The sequence below is a fragment of the Halictus rubicundus genome, chromosome 11, assembly GCF_050948215.1.
Source record: "Halictus rubicundus isolate RS-2024b chromosome 11, iyHalRubi1_principal, whole genome shotgun sequence".
NCBI classification, from domain to species: domain Eukaryota; kingdom Metazoa; phylum Arthropoda; class Insecta; order Hymenoptera; family Halictidae; genus Halictus; species Halictus rubicundus.
In genome coordinates, this window is record NC_135159.1 from 7,938,498 (window position 1) to 7,955,509 (window position 17,012).

A 17,012-nucleotide genomic window follows, 5' to 3' on the forward strand; every position below is an offset into this window, starting at 1 on the left:
ATGCACTGTTATTTATGTTTATTTATGCATTAAAACGTTTAAATCGGTTTCATTCATTTCCAACAAACCGGCATCTTTGTAAAGCTTACACATGAGGGGCAAGTGATGATTATTCTCAGTAGCGTGATCGTTTCTCAACAGTTCCGCTTTCAGAGAGGCGCCAATTATGTCTTTGTATCCGATCAATTTCGTTCCGACTTCCAAAGTGTCCACCCACATCGTGTTTTTCAAATGCAGAATTACCTGAAAATAAAGTGTTACATTCCATTCGGAAGAACTACGCGTGTTCGTAAAATACGATTTACCGTTCCTATGATATAGGACCTGTCGTCAACGTTGTCCTTGAACCATTGGAACACAGCATCAGTCGCGCATCGGTTCCAAACGTACTCATTGTCGTGCGGAGCTATGCCGGCGAGAATTACTTCTACCACTTGCGCTGGGTATTTTCGAAATTCTTCTGGCATATCCAACAATCTATATACCTATTGTAAGTAAACAATTGATTACACTATTTTTAATGGAGTCATGTATTACTAACAACGGACAATCTCGAAGTGACGTCTCCAGATCTTAATGTAACATTGGGAAGACGTAATTCTTACGAAAATAATAGACACATATTTTGTTTAGCGGCCATCGTTCATATTCAAGGGGTGAAAACAGTCCGCAAAGTCGGAACCATATTTGGTCGAATATTTCGGGAACTATTAGAGCCAGAGGGGTTGTAAAAATAGTAAATTTGTATATTTCTTAATATTCTTTGACGACTGTTTTCACTATTTCAATGTAGACCGATAAAAATAAAATACGTGTGCAATATTTTCCTAAGAATTACCTTTCCCAAATGTCTTATAAAAATCAGTGTGTATCACTTCTGTATGTTTCCTTGTAAGCGAGATATTTCACCGTACATTCACATGTTTTAAAATAACTCCATTGTCAATGCATCTGACATCCGCGTATGTTGGCTTGTCAGTCTTGTTATCGGTCGTAATGTTTAAAATTTCTACTCTTTGGTAATTATCTACTGGTTCTTCTAGGCCACATATGTCACCCATGTTCACTGACTCGCATCTCCTTCTACGTATAAAAATAATAACAAAGGATGTAGCAACAGTAAAAAATGTAACACTGTTTAAAAACAAGAAACCAAATTTTCAACTTTAAGAATTTTCCTGAATTAACAAAATAATGCAGATTAATTTTTATATACAAACCTGTTGTCTACTGATGAATAAAACTCTTGAATTTTTACAATAATTGTCATATACTCCACATTTGAAAGTTCTATTTCCTCCAATGTATCAAATTTAATATATGAGATAATCCTAGCAGAAATCTGAGTGGCATTGTGTATACTGACTAGTCTAAACTTCACTTTGTCGTTTCTATCAAAACGGAAACAAATATATGTTTAGAGGTTTAAACTAAATTAATTCGAAACTTTCAATTTTAGCTTACATTCGAATGTTCAGAGTTGGCGAATCCATTTCTGAAATAATTATGTGTCTCATTATACAAGAAGGATTATTATGACAAAATCCCCACAACTTTACGTTGCTACACAAAGGATAGTTTTGCTTTCGTTTTTCTAAAGTTACTCGAATATGCTGAAAAGTGTTGAGAATACTCATTAAGGTAACGCATAGATGATAAATTAAATTACTTTTATTGATTTCTATGTATACCTCGATCTTTTCCAACATGTCTTGAGGAACCACAACATTCATGCGTTGCATTAAGTTTATTAAACTCAGAAACTGTACGTCACTGTTCTCGTCAACTATGATAGTCACTTCGCATCTCGACTTTTTCTGAAAGAAATACAACAAATTACTGATATTTAGAAAGACGGTATTTAATTTTCTCTGTTATAAAGCAGCATACTTCTTGCAAACTGTTAAAAAGTGTTGAAAAGCGAAAGTTAAATCGAGTTTTAAAGCGTAAAGAGATAGAATAGTGTATTAACCAAACTGCGTTTGTAACGTCCAGGTCTGACAAGACTTCGTCTGTGCATATTAAAACCGGATATGAACCGTTTACGCAAGCATCCCAACATTGCTTAATTCCTGTATGAAAATAATTTTAAATATAATATACCGTGTGCTTCCTCATAATAATGAACACAATGAAAACATTTGCATACCTTGCAAAGAAACAAGGTTCATCTCTTCGTGAGCCAAGAGAATATCTATATTGTTTAATTTCAAAAATGTTTGCAAGTCTTTGGCCTCATTGCTGTTTTTACAAACTATCACAGTTCTTAATGTACAAAATTTATCGCCCAATAGATCTGCGAAACACCTCTGTTACCATATTGAACAAAATTGCTTACAACATTTCAAAAGTATAAATTTACCGAAAATTTTATTATTTTTGTTCTTCGTATTCACTATATACATCTTCAGGCGCACAGATTTGAAAATTGTGGCTTCTAGGAAAGATGCTATGCATATGTACGGACAATTCATTAAAATGTTTGCTAATTTTTTTAATAGTGGCGTCCAACATTCTGCTGTTATTATTATTTGCAATGTTGTGCTGATGCTTCTTAGTTCTCTGTTGCAAATGATCTTGTGTTTTCTCAACAACTGACTTATCTAACGAGAAATTAATTTTATATATTGTTATGAATAAATATGAAGATTAATATAATACAATAATCAATGTTTACAGAGTTAAAATATTTCTTTAGAATAATGTCACCGTCATCCAAGATTAAATATTGTAAATTTTTAAAATTCAATAATTTTTTGTTTTGATCTATGAAACGAGCCAAACAATTTGGCGTAGACACCAAAACCTGGCAGCCATTATATATTTCAGCCTGAAAAATTATCAAGTTATTATTAATTTATTACTTTATTAATTATTATTTGTATTGCTTTGGAACTTTACATACGGCTAGCGATCTTTCCGATTTGCCATTAATTACAGCTACGCATCTTAATGTTTTAGAGTTTTGTAAGAACTCTGTACACATGTAATGGACTTCTAATACTTTGGACGATGATGAACATAATATCAATGAGACTGGTTTCGTACCTTGAGAAAGCTGTATCGAATTATAAAATATTTAATAACGATTTTTGAATTATGAAATCGGAAATTGAACAATATTATATACCGTCGTATTTGAGAGAAACTACAAAATCGATCTATGCAAGAAACACTTGCATAACTTTCATGGTTGTAATAGACAAATTCTTGAAGTTGAACATTTAATGCATTTCAATCATAAAAACTTTAGAGACTTACTCAAACACAATGATAAATTTTTCAATAAAATTTCAAACATATAAGCATGTTAACATAATATTGTTACATTTGATTTCGAAACCATAAGTCCACAAACAGCAAGTCCATATGCAAGAGTTTTTCCAGATTGTGCTGCTCCAATTGCTATCACATCCAAACCATTTTTTATTGCAGGTAAAATATAAGATTGAATCTTTTTCGGACTGGATGAGTTGACTAATGATCTAAAAGCCTTGAAAGTGTAATATATATTAATAATATATATTATATGTATATTAATAATATTATTATATGTATATTTATACCTTATGTATTTCAGCAGGAAATCTCAGATCAGAAATCGTATATAAAGGATCATATTTAACTCCTCCGTAAATTAATACTTTCTCCTTTCCCTTTCTTAATTCATTAAGCAACTGTTCCTTTGCTTCAAACTTATTTCTCCTTTTCGTAAAATTATTACAAATTAATAAATATTAATAAATTATTAATTATTTCTTCATATCAACAAACCTGTTTTCCTGTTTATTGCGTTCATTTTGTTTTTTGCATTCTTTGGAAATGTTTATATACAATACAATTTCATTGTTAACTACGTCTGTCTCTAACTTTTCGTGATTCGAAGGATTTTGTATACATTTCATCATATCTTTATAAACATTAATTAATCATTATAGGTATATCAGAAACTGTAATGCACTACTTAAAGAGATAAAAAATATATACCCTTCTGCAAATACGTAGCAACATTATTGAGGCTTAAAGTTTCGCTTAGTCTTATTAGACTACCTTTGATATTGAGATAAAATTCCCCATATTGTCTACCATGCTTATCTGATACTAAATGATCAAAATAAACCATAGTGGATGCAGCCATCAATTCTTTTGTATACTGTATCGCTAATAGATCCCATTCCTCCAAAATTCTATAGGTACAAGTAACGCATCATTAATTCTTATGAAATATACGAGACAATAATGATTACACAACTTTGATCGAACATACAAGAGTGAAATCTTCTCCTGTGAGATAGATTTTAGAGCAGTAGGTAAAACATTGTATAAACCAACAGTGTAGGTTAAATACTCCTCCTGAATTAAGTCAGTTGAATAAAAACAAAAATCGCTTTTGTGTAGTTTAACAGCTATTCCGTAATCAGGTAAAAAAACATGATACATGTTCTTTGTAGTATTTATAATATTGCTAATAAGTCCTCTGCATAGCCATGCAGGAAGATCAATATTCTTGTCAAGTTTCTCGCGTATTATAACTGCCTACGAGAAGTAATAAATGAGTACAAAATATATGTTAAGTAGTAGAAACTAATAATAATTCATTTAACTGTCACTTTTAACTGTAAACCTTACATCTCCGATTTTTGGTTCTACATGCTCCATGTTTACTTTAAATAATCCTTTCTTTTCTAATTGTATTAACTTTTTGTTAATTAAGTTTAACTGTATCTCATAATCTTTCCTTTCAAAAATTCGTATCATGTGCGGTGTTAGAACGTTTGTTACTGTAATTGCCATTGCTGTACAAGGTAAAATGATAACTGCAAACAAGAAAATTCATTACATCATCGGTTAAAATGAGTGAACTTGTAACAAGAAATTAAAAAAGAATTTTACCTTCTCTATCGATACTCTCAGTTTTCATTTTATTATATTTCGTGTAAATTAGCCACAGTAATAGCACAGATTCCAATATAAACATAAACAAGATACATTACAGTACAGTTTAAGTACCTAATTCGATTCTTTAGACGAAAAAATCGATCTTTTGAATCGATTCTCGACAACAACCGAATCGATGGTGCACGAAAGAATCCTATCGGGCAGTCTGTTCTTGCTACCGCTACCAGTTATTGCTACATGAAATAGCGCTATTTTCAACTTTTACGAATCATATGATTCTTGTCGAAATTTTCATTGTTTGTAACGGCAAAAATCATTTGTAACACTATGACTAGGGACTAGGGACTAGAAAATTGATCTGGTGATCTGATGATTTTTTTTATGCGCAGGACAGGTGCGCAGAAATGCAATAGGTTAAGTGTCAAATGCTTTGTAAATTGGATGGTTGTGATCAAAATAACTGACCACATATAACCACAATAAATAACCATTATTTTCTGGTCAAAATAATTGTGCCATATAAACATGTAAAATGTTTTAATATTATTGTTTGGTTATAATGCGAAGTAGATGAATATTTACTTGAAAGTATCAATGATTCATACTGATGATTTTATTTATGTGGAAATATTAATTTGTTTATTTGAATCTTCCATTAAAGATCGTTTATAAAGATTAAAGTTAGTAAATACAAGGTTTCTAAATAGTGTTCAACTTCAATACAAAAGTATTTTACATTCTGCGTTTCTACTTTTCGATGTATCTTAAATTTTGCGAATTTTTTGCAATATAATAACTATTTATAATATATGTTGTAACTATTCAAAATAAACATTCTTAATCTAAATGACCTTTATACAGCATGGCGTCAGCTTCAAGTACCAGTGCTCGCAGTTTATTTGTCGAATCAAAAATGAGATTAGCTGATAGAGTTCAAGTCAATGTAAATAACATTGCTTCCCTTGCAAGGCAAATACAGAGGGGTTCAAAAAGCAGCGATGTAATATCCTACAAACAATTTTCCATAATCCACACTCATTTGAAATTAACAACTTATTTAATTGACAAATCTGTTTGCAGATATTGATGCACAGCGCAAAAAATTTTGCACAACAAGAACATGGTCTAGAGAATGCAGAAACGAATCTAAAGAAACTTACTCTCATAGTTACACATTTACAATTTCAAATGGAATCTCTTGGCAGGAGTTCCGTAATCTTAGAAGATGTTACAGAACAAGTACGCGCCATGCAAAGATAAATTGTACTTGTACTTAATTATAATAACAAATTTTTGTGCATTTGTATTATAATGTTCTACTTTCATGAGAAAGATTCCCTATGATTAAAAGGGTGAAAAAGGGACACTAAAAGTCATATGACTAATACACATTGTAGTTTAATTATGTTGTATTTCAATTGCAGTACAATTCAATTACACTGATGATTACAGTAATGAGCAATTGAATCAATTAAAAAATTTGAATTATTATTAGAAAATATTTGAATTATAACTATAACCTTGGTTTTATTATTTAATTTAGTCTTATCTTTGACTATCACGTGACAGAGATAAAAATGTACAGTTCCATTAAAAAAACATGGATGACCTTAAAATCTCAAAAACTATGACTTTAAGAAAAATGGTCTGTTTACCAAATTTATGTACCTCTTACGATTAATCTTAATTATGTTTTCAACTGACTTTTTTTCATTATCAATAAGTGAAATTCATGATGCTTAAGTTAAGTGGGACACCTTGTATTTATTTAGCGAAACATTCTTCATTATTGTTAACGAATTCATTTATGTATAAAAAGTGTTATTAAGATATTTACATAAATAAATGTAATTAAAATTGTTTTAATTACGTTGATAATATTTACCGCTTTTTAAATTTTACTTTCAATGTATATATCTGAACGAAAAGTACTAATCAGATATTATTGTAAAAATAAAATGTACTAATATAATGCAGCCTTTGATATGATTTTTTATTTCTTCTAGTGACTTAAAGAAAGTTCAATATCAATATAAGCATTCAAAATTTCAATCAGAACACGAGGAATAATATTTTGTACTTCTTGTTGAACTGTTTATTCCGTATACTTAAATTTATAATTAGAATTAAAAAATTGACAGAAAAAAGAAAATTTCAATTCACATTCTTTCACGACAACAATTCAGTGTTTGTATGTCTATGCAAATACCTTTTCTCATTTACATAAAATTTCATAATTTCGCAATGTGTGTTACAGAACTTAAGTTAATTAATCACAACATTAAATTGTATTCGACCAAATCAGAAATCTATTAATTTTGACTACATACACAAAACGAAATACTCCGAATAAGTGATTTTTGTCATGAAAGATGCCCCACAGTGTTAGGGTATGAAATTTATCAGGGATATAGGATATCGTAATGGCCAGGACGATATAGTAAATGAACTGATGGAGTGGCACCTTCTGGGAAATCATGCGCAGTCACTTCAGTACCTGCACCTCGATCCATGTAACGAACTCGTACACCTGTTCCTAGAGCAGTGCTCATTGCTATAATATGAATATGATCGGATTCTTTATACATTGGCTCGACTTCCTGCAAAATGATAAAAATTACACAAGGCACACAATATTTATTCATTGTAATTAAATAGCGTTCGTATATTTACTTGATGACAGAATTCTGAAATAGTGCGTTCTCCCTCGATAAAATGCTGATAAAAGTCAGCTTCACGTTGCAATTGACCAGACGTAATTAATCTAAGATATACAACAACGTAATCAGAATAACCTTGTTCATTAAAAAGTTTATGCAGCTCAATGTAACTCGACTCTGCGTCTCCTCCTACTTTATCGATCACTTCCATAAACTGTGAATAATATTGAATATAACAGTTCAACATAATTAGTAATTCATTCATTCTTTATACTTACTGTGTCATGAAAGTCTTCGACTGTAAATTGAGGAAAACCTAATGCTACCAAACAGTCTTTACTTTTCAATGCAAGTTCCCGAAATTTCTCATACTCCTCCTTATTTCCGATTAACTTTTCAAGATAAGCGTAACTAAAGGCTCTAAAAAAACAGTTTCCATCTGGCCTAGTTCTTCTAATATAAGAATACTTTTGTCCGAGGACTTTAGCTTTCGAAAGATATACTCCATCCTCGGTGTATTCGCGTTCCAAGCTTTCTATCGACTCTTTTTCCCCAACTAAAGCAATAGATTCAGAAATCTGAAAAAAATGTAGAAATTAGATAACAATAAAAAATTTGATATCCATCTATTTTGAATTGTCGTTTCTTAATAAAACATTCGAAACGTAAAAATGTAAAAGTGATATTCGATGTATCGAATTGCAAAAATTATTTGCAAATAACGCAGCGAGCAAGATATTTATTGAGCACGGATACGTAAGACAGAAGAGATAAATATCAATGACAATTACCGAAAACAACGGACTACAACTTGTAATTTACCAACAAGAAATGATCAATAACTGACAAGAGAATTTCTCGACGCACGAATTTCGAAAGTGACAGAAAATGAATATTAACCTCTTTCTCGATTCGTCTTTGTTGCTGAAGGATCAACTCATCTTGGTTGACATCTGTAATAAAAACGAGTATCATAAATTATAAGTCCGTCACTCGAGACCGTACTATACGTTTAAGAACCTGTATTTTCCGTTAACTGCCCTTTCAAAGATTTCTCTTCCATATTTCAGGAGATTTTCATAAATTTTGAAACGACTGTCAAATTACCAGTCGTAAATAAAAGCCCGATGTCCATGTGGAAATTGAAAAGACATTTGCCGTCGTATTTGAACAGTTTAGATTGGCGACTATATTTCCTAAACTGGATAGATACACAGTCATAGAGTACACAGTGGCGAAACTCTGGCGCGTTTTCAGTGCGCATGCGTACACAAGATCGTACCTGTGCATAACATAATGTGCACTTATATAATTTACATTTACTGTAAATCTGCAAGAATATTCAGTTACACGAAACAGTAAAAATAATTCAAGTATTACTCGGTTTATGAAATTGCGTATATTTATCAAACACCGTTTCCTCTACCATATTTCGTTTCAAATATCGCCGAGCTTTTCAATCTCTCCATTCTTTTTCTTCCAGAAGGCCAGCATAAAAGATAAAGAAACTGCAACACAATCTGTAAGTCGATTAAAAATTTCGGAGGTACGTACAAGTTCCAACAAGTGTCTCGCTTATGGTATTCTGTACGTGTTCGGTGTATGTTGTACTATGTAGTCATATTCAATGGTTGATTTGGAGCGCCAAATTGTACAATACAGAAGTAAATATTGGTATGTTTGTATGTGTGTTCATAAGTATGTAGGTTCTGGTAGGTAAATATATGTAAACCAATCTGAAAATTCCCCACCAATCATCACATCTTGAATGTTGGAGATCAAGACAGGTTAGAACACTGTTTTCCGTCTGAACTAATTTGAATATGGCGAATTTTAAAAACGATGGGAACGACGAAGATTTGAACGAAAGTAATGTCAGTACTGGAGCAGAAAATTCTCAAGATTCTCAGGAAGAAGTCGAGAATAATATTCGCACTGATGAAGAACAGAAAGAGAAACTAATAAAGTTGCCATTAGGCAGGATAAAAACCATAATAAAAATGGATCCTGAAGTGCACATAATCAATCAGGAAGCTGTTTTCCTCATCGCGAAGTCCACGGTATTTCCAATATATTTTTCAAATCGATCAATTTATTAATCATGGTTATTCTACGTTAATTTTTCTAATGTCAATTTATCTTTGTTACAGGAACTTTTTATCGATTCCCTCGCCAAAGAATCCTACAAATACACAGCACAGATGAAGAAAAAGACAATACAAAAACGAGATATAGAGAGTGCAATCAACAATGTTGATGCACTTGTATTTTTAGAAGGGATGCTGAATTAATATTTAATTTTTAAATGACATGTAACATAATCATAGTGTTAATGTATGCTTTATGATATATTTTTCTATGAAAACAGAGATTTAGATATTAAAAAAAATATATATATACACACACACACATATACATATGTAAATATATAAAAAGAGTTAATTTGATAATGTTTATTTGCTTCAAATTTACATAATCGAATCGCGTGTTTGACGTTACAATACACTTCGTTTGATTAAGTAAAAATAATCTTCGAATTCCTTTAGAATTTTGCTGTATTAATTCACTCAGAACTTCATCAAATAAAACAAAGTGTGCATGAAAATTACATAAAGGTGCTTTATTACGACCTCTTAAGCTCGAAAAACATAGTTGTTATGTTTTTTTTTTTTAGTAATGGAGACAACAATATTGGCCGAAAATATTTTGCTATTCTTATGCGAAAATCTATAAGCTGTTCGTTTAAAGTGTACCTTTCGTTATAAAACTCGCCAAATACACATTTATATAATTTCATCTGCACATACAAAGAATTGTACAATTTTCGTTATTATACAAATAAAATATATAAGTAAACTTTTGTATAACACATTCATACATTTTTACAGATATTTTACTTACTTTCGTTAATTGTATTAGTTTGTAGTGTACCTTGTATGATGCAGAATGAAATTTGTACATTATAATTACACTGTCCAACACTAATTTTGAGTTTTGATAGTCAATAGGCGATTTTTATCAATTCCGATGGATTTTATTCCCTCGATCAAAAACTGAATATAATCTGCGTTGTATTCCTTTCTTTAAATATTGTTTAAACATACCTAAATATCTTGAAAGTTATCTAAAATTACACTATTGTGTTTGGGAGAGTCTATAGAATCGTTCTACGTAATAAGTATTTGCATAACTTTTATGGTGGAAGCGCGAAAAATTCTCAATTTAAAAAATTTGTTAATTTGGTGACTGACGGTATCTTACAGGATTTACTAAACAATTGTTTAAGTATGTCTGAATGTTTGTTTTTTTTTTAACTTTTTAAATTAGTGCTCATTGGAAATCGAAATATAAAATTGTTGTTGGACAATGTTACCTGCAAGATGAAATTTAAACAGTAGTTACAGCAGTCACATGCAATTTAAGAAGAATAAATTCATTGATTTCCTTGATTCACATGCCAGAGAACACGAAATAGAGTATTTGAAACATGTCTATCTAGTATACAACTTATTCGTAACACAGAAAGATAAAAATCAGTCTTACTTTATATATAACGCCAATTATTTAACTTTTAATAGGCTACCAATTATAAATGTTCAGAGATCATGGCTCACGGTAAACAATGACGATGCGGGAACATATATCAGCGAAGGCGGGTTATCGTTTGTATATCATTATTAATATATACATCAATTACACGTGGAGAAGCTACTATTTCGACTGCGATTGAAAAAATGAACATATTCAAAGCATACATTATAAAAATCCATATAGTAAAATAATAAAAAGGTTCTGCATGTTCGTATCCTACAGGTAGAATTGATAGTTTATGATATACAAGTTCTAAATTTGTTTCATTGCTTTTCAGTTTCATTGAAATTAGAGTTAATTCATTATTATAGCTTCGGTTTGCACATTATGTTCAAATACTACTATAATATTAATAATGAGTATTATATTTAGGTTAAATTAAAGGACTATTTATGCATCAACAAGTGTCATAATTAATTGCACTGTCCAACACCGCCAACTTTACGTTTTGATAACCAGTAGACGATTCTTATAGTTTTTTGATACGCCGAACACGAATCTGAAAGTAGTTTCTGTATAAGAATCGTCTACTGTTTATTAAAATGCCGAAAAACAAGAAATTAAAGTTTGTCGGACAGTATTATTAATTTCTCGATACGTCTCTTCCCCGATTTTCCATCTGTACTACAAATTCTACGTAGAATTTTCCCAACATTCAAGTCCAAAATTAATCTACCGAAATTGTATTTTAAAATAAATTTCACTTTTAACAAATTTAATCCTCCTTAAAACTGTTTCTAATATAATTCGTACATTGTGCTAGGAGTCACTGAATATCGTCAACATTTGTTTTCGAAAATACGAAAGTCCATCAGAGATTACCTGTGTAAGTGTAATCATACACAAAGGATACTAAAAGATTAAGCAGCAGGTTGCCGTACATTTTACTTCTTACGTTTAGTTTTACGTCGCTTACAATCTCTAAAGGAGTTCTGGTCTCCTGGTGCGCTTGAAGTTCCGGACTTACTGTGATTGTACAAATTATTTAAAAAATCCTCGAAATCTGCTTCACTGTTAAACAAACAAATTCGAATGAAACTGATGAGTCTGTTTCGTGTACTTTATAAAAATTTGAAGCTTTGATACCTCGTGTTTGAGTCTATTTGCTGTCGCTTTTTGCTGCAATTAGTCGTCTGCGATAGCGGTCGCTGACCCAGAACGATTCTGTACTGGATGCTATGCGTGTTTGCTCTGAGATGTTTCAAATTACCAGCTTGACAAGCTGCCCAATCGGTGACATCGTACACTGCTCCCTCCATGCAGGCGTAGTAATGCCACAGAAAACCCATGAGACGAGACTCTGCCCAAATATCTCCCTGTTCAAAATTTAAATAATACATTTACCATTTAATTTTGCATTTAATCCTCATCCGTCCCTCGTGTCGTGTTAAAAGTAGTTATTGTTGACATATACCTCTTTTGCACTGTGACGTATTTTACACTGAGCACAGAACCTTGCTGCGTAGCAGGGACGCTGCGTGGGGATCCTTTTATGCCTCAGACCACAGTTTGTGCACCTTATAGTGTTTGCTGCCTGTTCCATTTTCCTATGGAACTGGGAAAGCAAATCACTCAGATCGCCCCAAGCTGCTTCTACTTGTCTGGTTTGATCAAAAGCTTGTCTACGTTCCTACGACATGGAAAATATGGTATAATCACATTACAAATCATTGTAGCTTTTTTAGCAACAAATGTGAAAGATTACCGGTTCACCAATCATATCGAACGCACGGACGAGTATCTTGAATGCTTCCTCTGCACCTGGTTGGTTATTTTTGTCAGGGTGAACCAAAAACGCTTGTCGCTTGTAATATTTCTTGATGTCATCATCTGAACACGTTGGCGTGACACCAAGTATACTGTACGGGTCCTTCCCTTTACAAGCTAATAATCTCTTCATGGCTTCTTCACCGGTACTAGGTAGTGCAATGTTAGTTTCAAGACCACCTCGTATCCAATTGCTGTTTTCTTCTTTCTCTTCACTTTTTGCTCTTATCTTACGCCAGAATGCGAACTTGCTATTCCCAAACCAGTTGTCTAACTGTCTACCGACAGCATTTAAAATACGAATCTTGGAGAATGTCATCGCTAAGTAAACCCACAGATATTTCAAATAAAGTATAGTGTGGTACCATCCACATTTACCACTGAAACAAAAAGAAACTTATGTTTATAGATGTGGTTCATAATAAAATATACCTCTGTGTTCTGAATTACTTACAGCTGAACAATAAGATTGGCACTCATGCTAACTACATCTGATACTAAGTGTAACAACCAATGAAATATTTTCAATCCAATTTTACACCAACGACTGGCATATTTATTTAAATTTTTACACAAATCTTTCACCGGAGATTCTCTGTTCTCTCTTCTGCGATTTCTTTGAGCCTTTTTAATTTGCTGTGTTTTCTCAGCCTGAAAACGTTTTGAATTCTTCTCTTTAACGACCTTCTTCTCCTCCTTACACGTTTTATTCGAGACTTGCTGATTCTTCTCTATCTTTTCAAGGGAAATAGTTTGACTGGAAGTATTTATTGTGTTCAAATTATTATTTATTTGTATCGGTCGTTTTGGAATATTTCCAATAGATTTAGAATTGCTGTTCGGAATTTTCGAATTGTTCAGCGCTTCTCCTTTTTCTGCTTTTCTAAATGTTTTGGATACCTTTTTCTTTTCGAATTGATTGGATCTATCAAAGGCATTTATCTCATGAGATTCAGTTTGCAGACCAAGGTTGTCTAATGACACCCAACGTCTTGGAAGATTCGAGTTGTTTTTCTCCAAAATTTTTCGCGGCGCTTGCAGCTTTGGAGAATTATGATCGTCGCTTCCAGATGAATTTTGTCTCTTTAGGACAGCAGATTTCGATTTGTTCTTCGAGTTTTTGTTAGAAATCTTCTTGTTAACAGATTCGGATTTTGGTTTTATTAATGGAACAGTTAAAGGAGACGGTGGAGCTGGGGCAGATTTTGTCAGGACATCCGAATAAGATGGTCGCATGGGTTTCACCTCTGCTATTGCACGAGGCTTTTTATGTTGAGATTCTACAGAGCTTCGAGGCAATTCTTCTGGTTCTCTGACATCTGAAGATGATTGCGGTATTGGCGTCACATTTGGAGAGCTACCAAAAGGACTATATGTGCCAGACTGGTTTGGTGCCCAGTTACCAACCAAATTATCAATCAACTGTTTCCCATTAAAGTTCTGCGTTCGCAAATCAGATGGTACCGTAATGTGTCTATCATTAAAAAGACCGTACTCTCTGTCAATTATGTTCTGCGTTCTGTACGACGTTATATTTGAGAGCTGACATTGTTCTGCCATGATTTGAGAAGCGTTTCCATATATCACGTTAATGTAATTGCCTCCGCCAACATCAATGGTACCTATCAGGTCATTGTTCTCGTTTATACCTAAATGATTTACGGTTTGCGATGGGAAATAAATAGAATCTGTAGAAGAATCGTAATTCGGCATATCCTGCATATAAAGAGGAGCATTCATTGGAGGCACTGATTGCATTGCGGGAGAATTAGTATGTGGTGCCTGATTGGTAATATAGTGCCTCGCCTGGCCCGAAGAGTAGTCTCCCCAATTGTGAGACGTAGCTTGCTGTGAGTTTATGCCAAACTGGAGATAGTGACCATTGGAATTTTCTAAATCAGTGGTCATGGTCTCAATGATTTTATCTAGAGACATACGCTTGAAGCCTGGGGGTGATTGTTGCTGTTCCGCCATGTTGCAATTTCTAAAAAAAATGATATTTATATATAAAAAAACGTTTGTATGTATACTATATTTTTGTATTATGAAATAAAAGACAATACTTTAGAGAGACATTATGTTTTATCAGAAGCACGAGAGTTTCTTATTGGGATTTTCGTTATTCTTTTTGAAGAAGTTTCGAAATGTTGGAATTGTTTTCGTGTGGGATATGAGAATAATGTAGAAGCATTCGAACGCTGATGAAATAATTTCAAGGATTGATTTTATATGGTTTAATAACCTAAAACAAATATTCCCCTATGAGATTGCAGCAGGTGTAACGATGTAATACTCACTTTGATCGGCGAGTATGTTAACGTTGATTACTCGGGTTACATTGTATTCGAAACACACAGGTCCTGAACACGTTCGATGATAAATACTATGTTTCCGAGATATGTGCAGTTTGAAATTATATACCATGCGGTTTATAGAAAATCAGTCACTGTATTTGTCGTGGTCCGCACTACCATCGGATTCATAAACGGATCACATAAATAGTTTTCTTTCTGTACACGCGCGTCCGTGCGCACTCACATAGGCGCAAGTTCACTTGCACACTGTTGCAAAAAGTTACTAGCAAACGAGTATCCAATTACTATACTAAATCCTTATGGTTTCGAATGGATTATTAATTTAAAATGATCGGAATAGAGTTTTAGTTGAAATTTTGCTCTTTTTACTCGTTTTGAGGAAATAATTGAACATATAAACTTGCACACTATTGTAAAAGGTTACTGAATAAAAGAGTGTACTTTTGTAACTAGAATGCACGGAACGTATTTGGCACTACTGCCTCATCCGAAAATTCAAATTTGAAACTCTTTTTTTTAGAAAATTTCGCGTTAAGTTTTTTAACTGCGCATGTACTCTTCAATTTGTTCATATCTATTTAATTTATATTAATAAAGAGATTACGCAATAGTATTGTACAATTTTATTTCCAGATGTCATCGATTGATTAATTAATATTTATAAGCGTGAACGAAGAAAATTATTAGTAATATAAAGTTAGAATATTTTATTGAAACTGATGCGTTGCAAGGTATTGTTCCATATGTAGACCGGCAAGTACAGACTTCGGTTGTATAACCATCTTTCTATAAAAGAAAGTGTTAATGCCGTGAATTAAATTTAATAGAAAAGTTCTAATAAAGATTTTTTAATTAATATAACACTATCTTACTGTTTTTTGATAGCATCCTGATGTTATAACTGTATCCTTATTCTCTGTTACTTTGCCACAAAAGAAAGATTCATTCACAACTACAATTAAATTTGGTTTGTTAGAATTTTATATTTTTCATTCTTTTAGCTTATATAAATACCTTACTTTCGTTATTGTATGTTGTAGTATATTTTATACAAACACCAGCAGCTGGCAGGGGACAGAAGTTAGTTGCATTCTTCTCAATCCAGAGTTGAGTTATGTTTACAGAATCTGAAATGTGTTAATTTGAAATTTTCAACTTTAAGAATGTCTTTTGCACTCCTATGGATTCTCTCGAATGCAGCAGTATATTCTATGTAACGTTATATTTAGATAGAAAGTGATTCCATTAATGCGTTCTTGGGCAGTTTCATAGAACATTATTAATTCTGATAATGATTACCTGTGTAGAATGGTTTAATACAAGGAACACCGTGTTGTCCTGTACAATTATTTTTTTCAGTGTCATCTATTGCTGCCCAACTGAATTTAAAGCAGTATGCTCTACTCATATCAATAAGTGACAGTTCATCAATAGCTATGAATAAATCACATTACAAATAAACTTTTAATATCATTTTCATAACTTCTATAGAGCTTGAATAAATAATTGCATGTATATGTACAATTACCTAATATTAAAGGTATGCTACACACAATCGCAATTAAAAGTATATTCAAACAGATTTCCTTCATTTTGACAGACACTCCTTGCTTCACTACGTTTGATACTGGACGTTGATCAGTGATTTAGAAATGTCTTATCTGATACAGATAATCGCCATTATATTAATCCATCGCTTATCTTCTAGTTGCTAAAATCTAGTACACCTATATCATAATACAATACATAGTCGAAGCGTACTATACACGCGGGAAGCTAA

General features: G+C 32.4%; 6 protein-coding genes across 10 annotated transcripts; 2 read left to right on the plus strand and 4 right to left on the minus strand.

The window, feature by feature from the left end:
• Positions 1–16: 16 nt before the first annotated feature.
• Positions 17–5,039, minus strand: LOC143358793 (putative ATP-dependent RNA helicase TDRD12). Its single transcript, XM_076796246.1, has 18 exons — positions 4,894–5,039; positions 4,630–4,817; positions 4,268–4,536; positions 3,988–4,187; positions 3,775–3,910; positions 3,567–3,705; positions 3,329–3,493; positions 2,906–3,058; positions 2,678–2,830; positions 2,363–2,603; positions 2,150–2,296; positions 1,891–2,072; positions 1,692–1,817; positions 1,465–1,613; positions 1,221–1,391; positions 915–1,083; positions 306–485; positions 17–243 (listed from the first exon to the last, which is right to left on the minus strand). The coding sequence occupies exons 1-18, from the start codon at positions 4,976–4,978 to the stop codon at positions 19–21; spliced, it is 3,078 nt and encodes a 1,025-aa protein (XP_076652361.1). The 5' UTR covers positions 4,979–5,039; the 3' UTR covers positions 17–18.
• A 91-nt stretch (positions 5,040–5,130) lies between these two features.
• Borcs7 (BLOC-1 related complex subunit 7) lies at positions 5,131–6,873 on the plus strand. 4 transcript variants are annotated; one of them, XM_076796261.1, is made up of 3 exons: positions 5,131–5,312; positions 5,761–5,899; positions 5,980–6,873. In XM_076796261.1, exons 1-3 carry the CDS (start codon positions 5,269–5,271, stop codon positions 6,157–6,159), a joined length of 363 nt encoding a protein of 120 aa, XP_076652376.1. In that variant the 5' UTR covers positions 5,131–5,268; the 3' UTR covers positions 6,160–6,873. The 4 variants fall into 4 exon arrangements, with proteins under 4 accessions (XP_076652376.1, XP_076652379.1, XP_076652377.1 ...); XM_076796264.1 differs by having other exon boundaries at positions 5,131–5,293; XM_076796262.1 differs by having other exon boundaries at positions 5,286–5,426.
• Positions 6,874–6,878: 5 nt separating this feature from the next.
• Positions 6,879–8,841, minus strand: LOC143358797 (ubiquitin thioesterase otubain-like). The gene is made up of 5 exons (XM_076796253.1): positions 8,580–8,841; positions 8,460–8,512; positions 7,838–8,137; positions 7,573–7,773; positions 6,879–7,499 (listed from the first exon to the last, which is right to left on the minus strand). The coding sequence occupies exons 1-5, from the start codon at positions 8,620–8,622 to the stop codon at positions 7,302–7,304; spliced, it is 795 nt and encodes a 264-aa protein (XP_076652368.1). The 5' UTR covers positions 8,623–8,841; the 3' UTR covers positions 6,879–7,301.
• A 264-nt stretch (positions 8,842–9,105) lies between these two features.
• Pole4 (DNA polymerase epsilon subunit 4) lies at positions 9,106–10,021 on the plus strand. The gene is made up of 2 exons (XM_076796257.1): positions 9,106–9,619; positions 9,710–10,021. Exons 1-2 carry the CDS (start codon positions 9,383–9,385, stop codon positions 9,848–9,850), a joined length of 378 nt encoding a protein of 125 aa, XP_076652372.1. The 5' UTR covers positions 9,106–9,382; the 3' UTR covers positions 9,851–10,021.
• Positions 10,022–10,154: 133 nt separating this feature from the next.
• On the minus strand, positions 10,155–15,448 carry LOC143358795 (uncharacterized). Its single transcript, XM_076796250.1, has 6 exons — positions 15,215–15,448; positions 13,372–14,901; positions 12,856–13,297; positions 12,565–12,780; positions 12,237–12,466; positions 10,155–12,161 (listed from the first exon to the last, which is right to left on the minus strand). The coding sequence occupies exons 2-6, from the start codon at positions 14,889–14,891 to the stop codon at positions 12,035–12,037; spliced, it is 2,535 nt and encodes an 844-aa protein (XP_076652365.1). The 5' UTR covers positions 14,892–14,901; positions 15,215–15,448; the 3' UTR covers positions 10,155–12,034.
• A 388-nt stretch (positions 15,449–15,836) lies between these two features.
• On the minus strand, positions 15,837–16,923 carry LOC143359385 (uncharacterized). Of its 2 annotated transcripts, none has more exons than XM_076797302.1 (5): positions 16,755–16,923; positions 16,532–16,666; positions 16,252–16,359; positions 16,105–16,184; positions 15,837–16,018 (listed from the first exon to the last, which is right to left on the minus strand). In XM_076797302.1, the coding sequence occupies exons 1-5, from the start codon at positions 16,822–16,824 to the stop codon at positions 15,884–15,886; spliced, it is 528 nt and encodes a 175-aa protein (XP_076653417.1). In that variant the 5' UTR covers positions 16,825–16,923; the 3' UTR covers positions 15,837–15,883. The 2 variants fall into 2 exon arrangements, with proteins under 2 accessions (XP_076653417.1, XP_076653418.1); XM_076797303.1 differs by having other exon boundaries at positions 16,761–16,911.
• Between the last annotated feature and the right edge of the window lie 89 nt (positions 16,924–17,012).

Bases quoted from the DNA above. Each gene is read 5' to 3' on its own strand.
- LOC143358793 (XM_076796246.1), bottom strand. From the start codon at position 4,978: ATGTTTATATTGGAATCTGTGCTATTACTGTGGCTAATTTACACGAAA. The intron at 2,073-2,149 runs GTATGCAAATGT...ATTTTCATACAG, and splicing joins GAACCTTGTTTCTTTGCAAG to GAATTAAGCAATGTTGGGAT. The intron at 244-305 runs GTAAATCGTATT...CTTTATTTTCAG, and splicing joins GGTCCTATATCATAGGAACG to GTAATTCTGCATTTGAAAAA.
- Borcs7 (XM_076796261.1), top strand. From the start codon at position 5,269: ATGATTTTTTTTATGCGCAGGACAGGTGCGCAGAAATGCAATAG. The intron at 5,313-5,760 runs GTTAAGTGTCAA...ACCTTTATACAG, and splicing joins GGTGCGCAGAAATGCAATAG to CATGGCGTCAGCTTCAAGTA. The intron at 5,900-5,979 runs GTAATATCCTAC...ATCTGTTTGCAG, and splicing joins GGGGTTCAAAAAGCAGCGAT to ATATTGATGCACAGCGCAAA.
- LOC143358797 (XM_076796253.1), bottom strand. From the start codon at position 8,622: ATGGAAGAGAAATCTTTGAAAGGGCAGTTAACGGAAAATACAG. The intron at 8,513-8,579 runs GTTCTTAAACGT...TTTTTATTACAG, and splicing joins GCAGTTAACGGAAAATACAG to ATGTCAACCAAGATGAGTTG. The intron at 7,774-7,837 runs GTAAGTATAAAG...TATTATTCACAG, and splicing joins TCGAAGACTTTCATGACACA to TTTATGGAAGTGATCGATAA.
- Pole4 (XM_076796257.1), top strand. From the start codon at position 9,383: ATGGCGAATTTTAAAAACGATGGGAACGACGAAGATTTGAACGAAAGT. The intron at 9,620-9,709 runs GTATTTCCAATA...TCTTTGTTACAG, and splicing joins TCCTCATCGCGAAGTCCACG to GAACTTTTTATCGATTCCCT.
- LOC143358795 (XM_076796250.1), bottom strand. From the start codon at position 14,891: ATGGCGGAACAGCAACAATCACCCCCAGGCTTCAAGCGTATGTCTCTA. The intron at 12,467-12,564 runs GTATATGTCAAC...AATTTTGAACAG, and splicing joins TACGTCACAGTGCAAAAGAG to GGAGATATTTGGGCAGAGTC. The intron at 12,162-12,236 runs GTATCAAAGCTT...TTTGTTTAACAG, and splicing joins CAAATAGACTCAAACACGAG to TGAAGCAGATTTCGAGGATT.
- LOC143359385 (XM_076797302.1), bottom strand. From the start codon at position 16,824: ATGAAGGAAATCTGTTTGAATATACTTTTAATTGCGATTGTGTGTAGC. The intron at 16,667-16,754 runs GTACATATACAT...ATTTATTCATAG, and splicing joins ACCTTTAATATTAGGTAATT to CTATTGATGAACTGTCACTT. The intron at 16,360-16,531 runs GTAATCATTATC...AACACATTTCAG, and splicing joins TATTAAACCATTCTACACAG to ATTCTGTAAACATAACTCAA.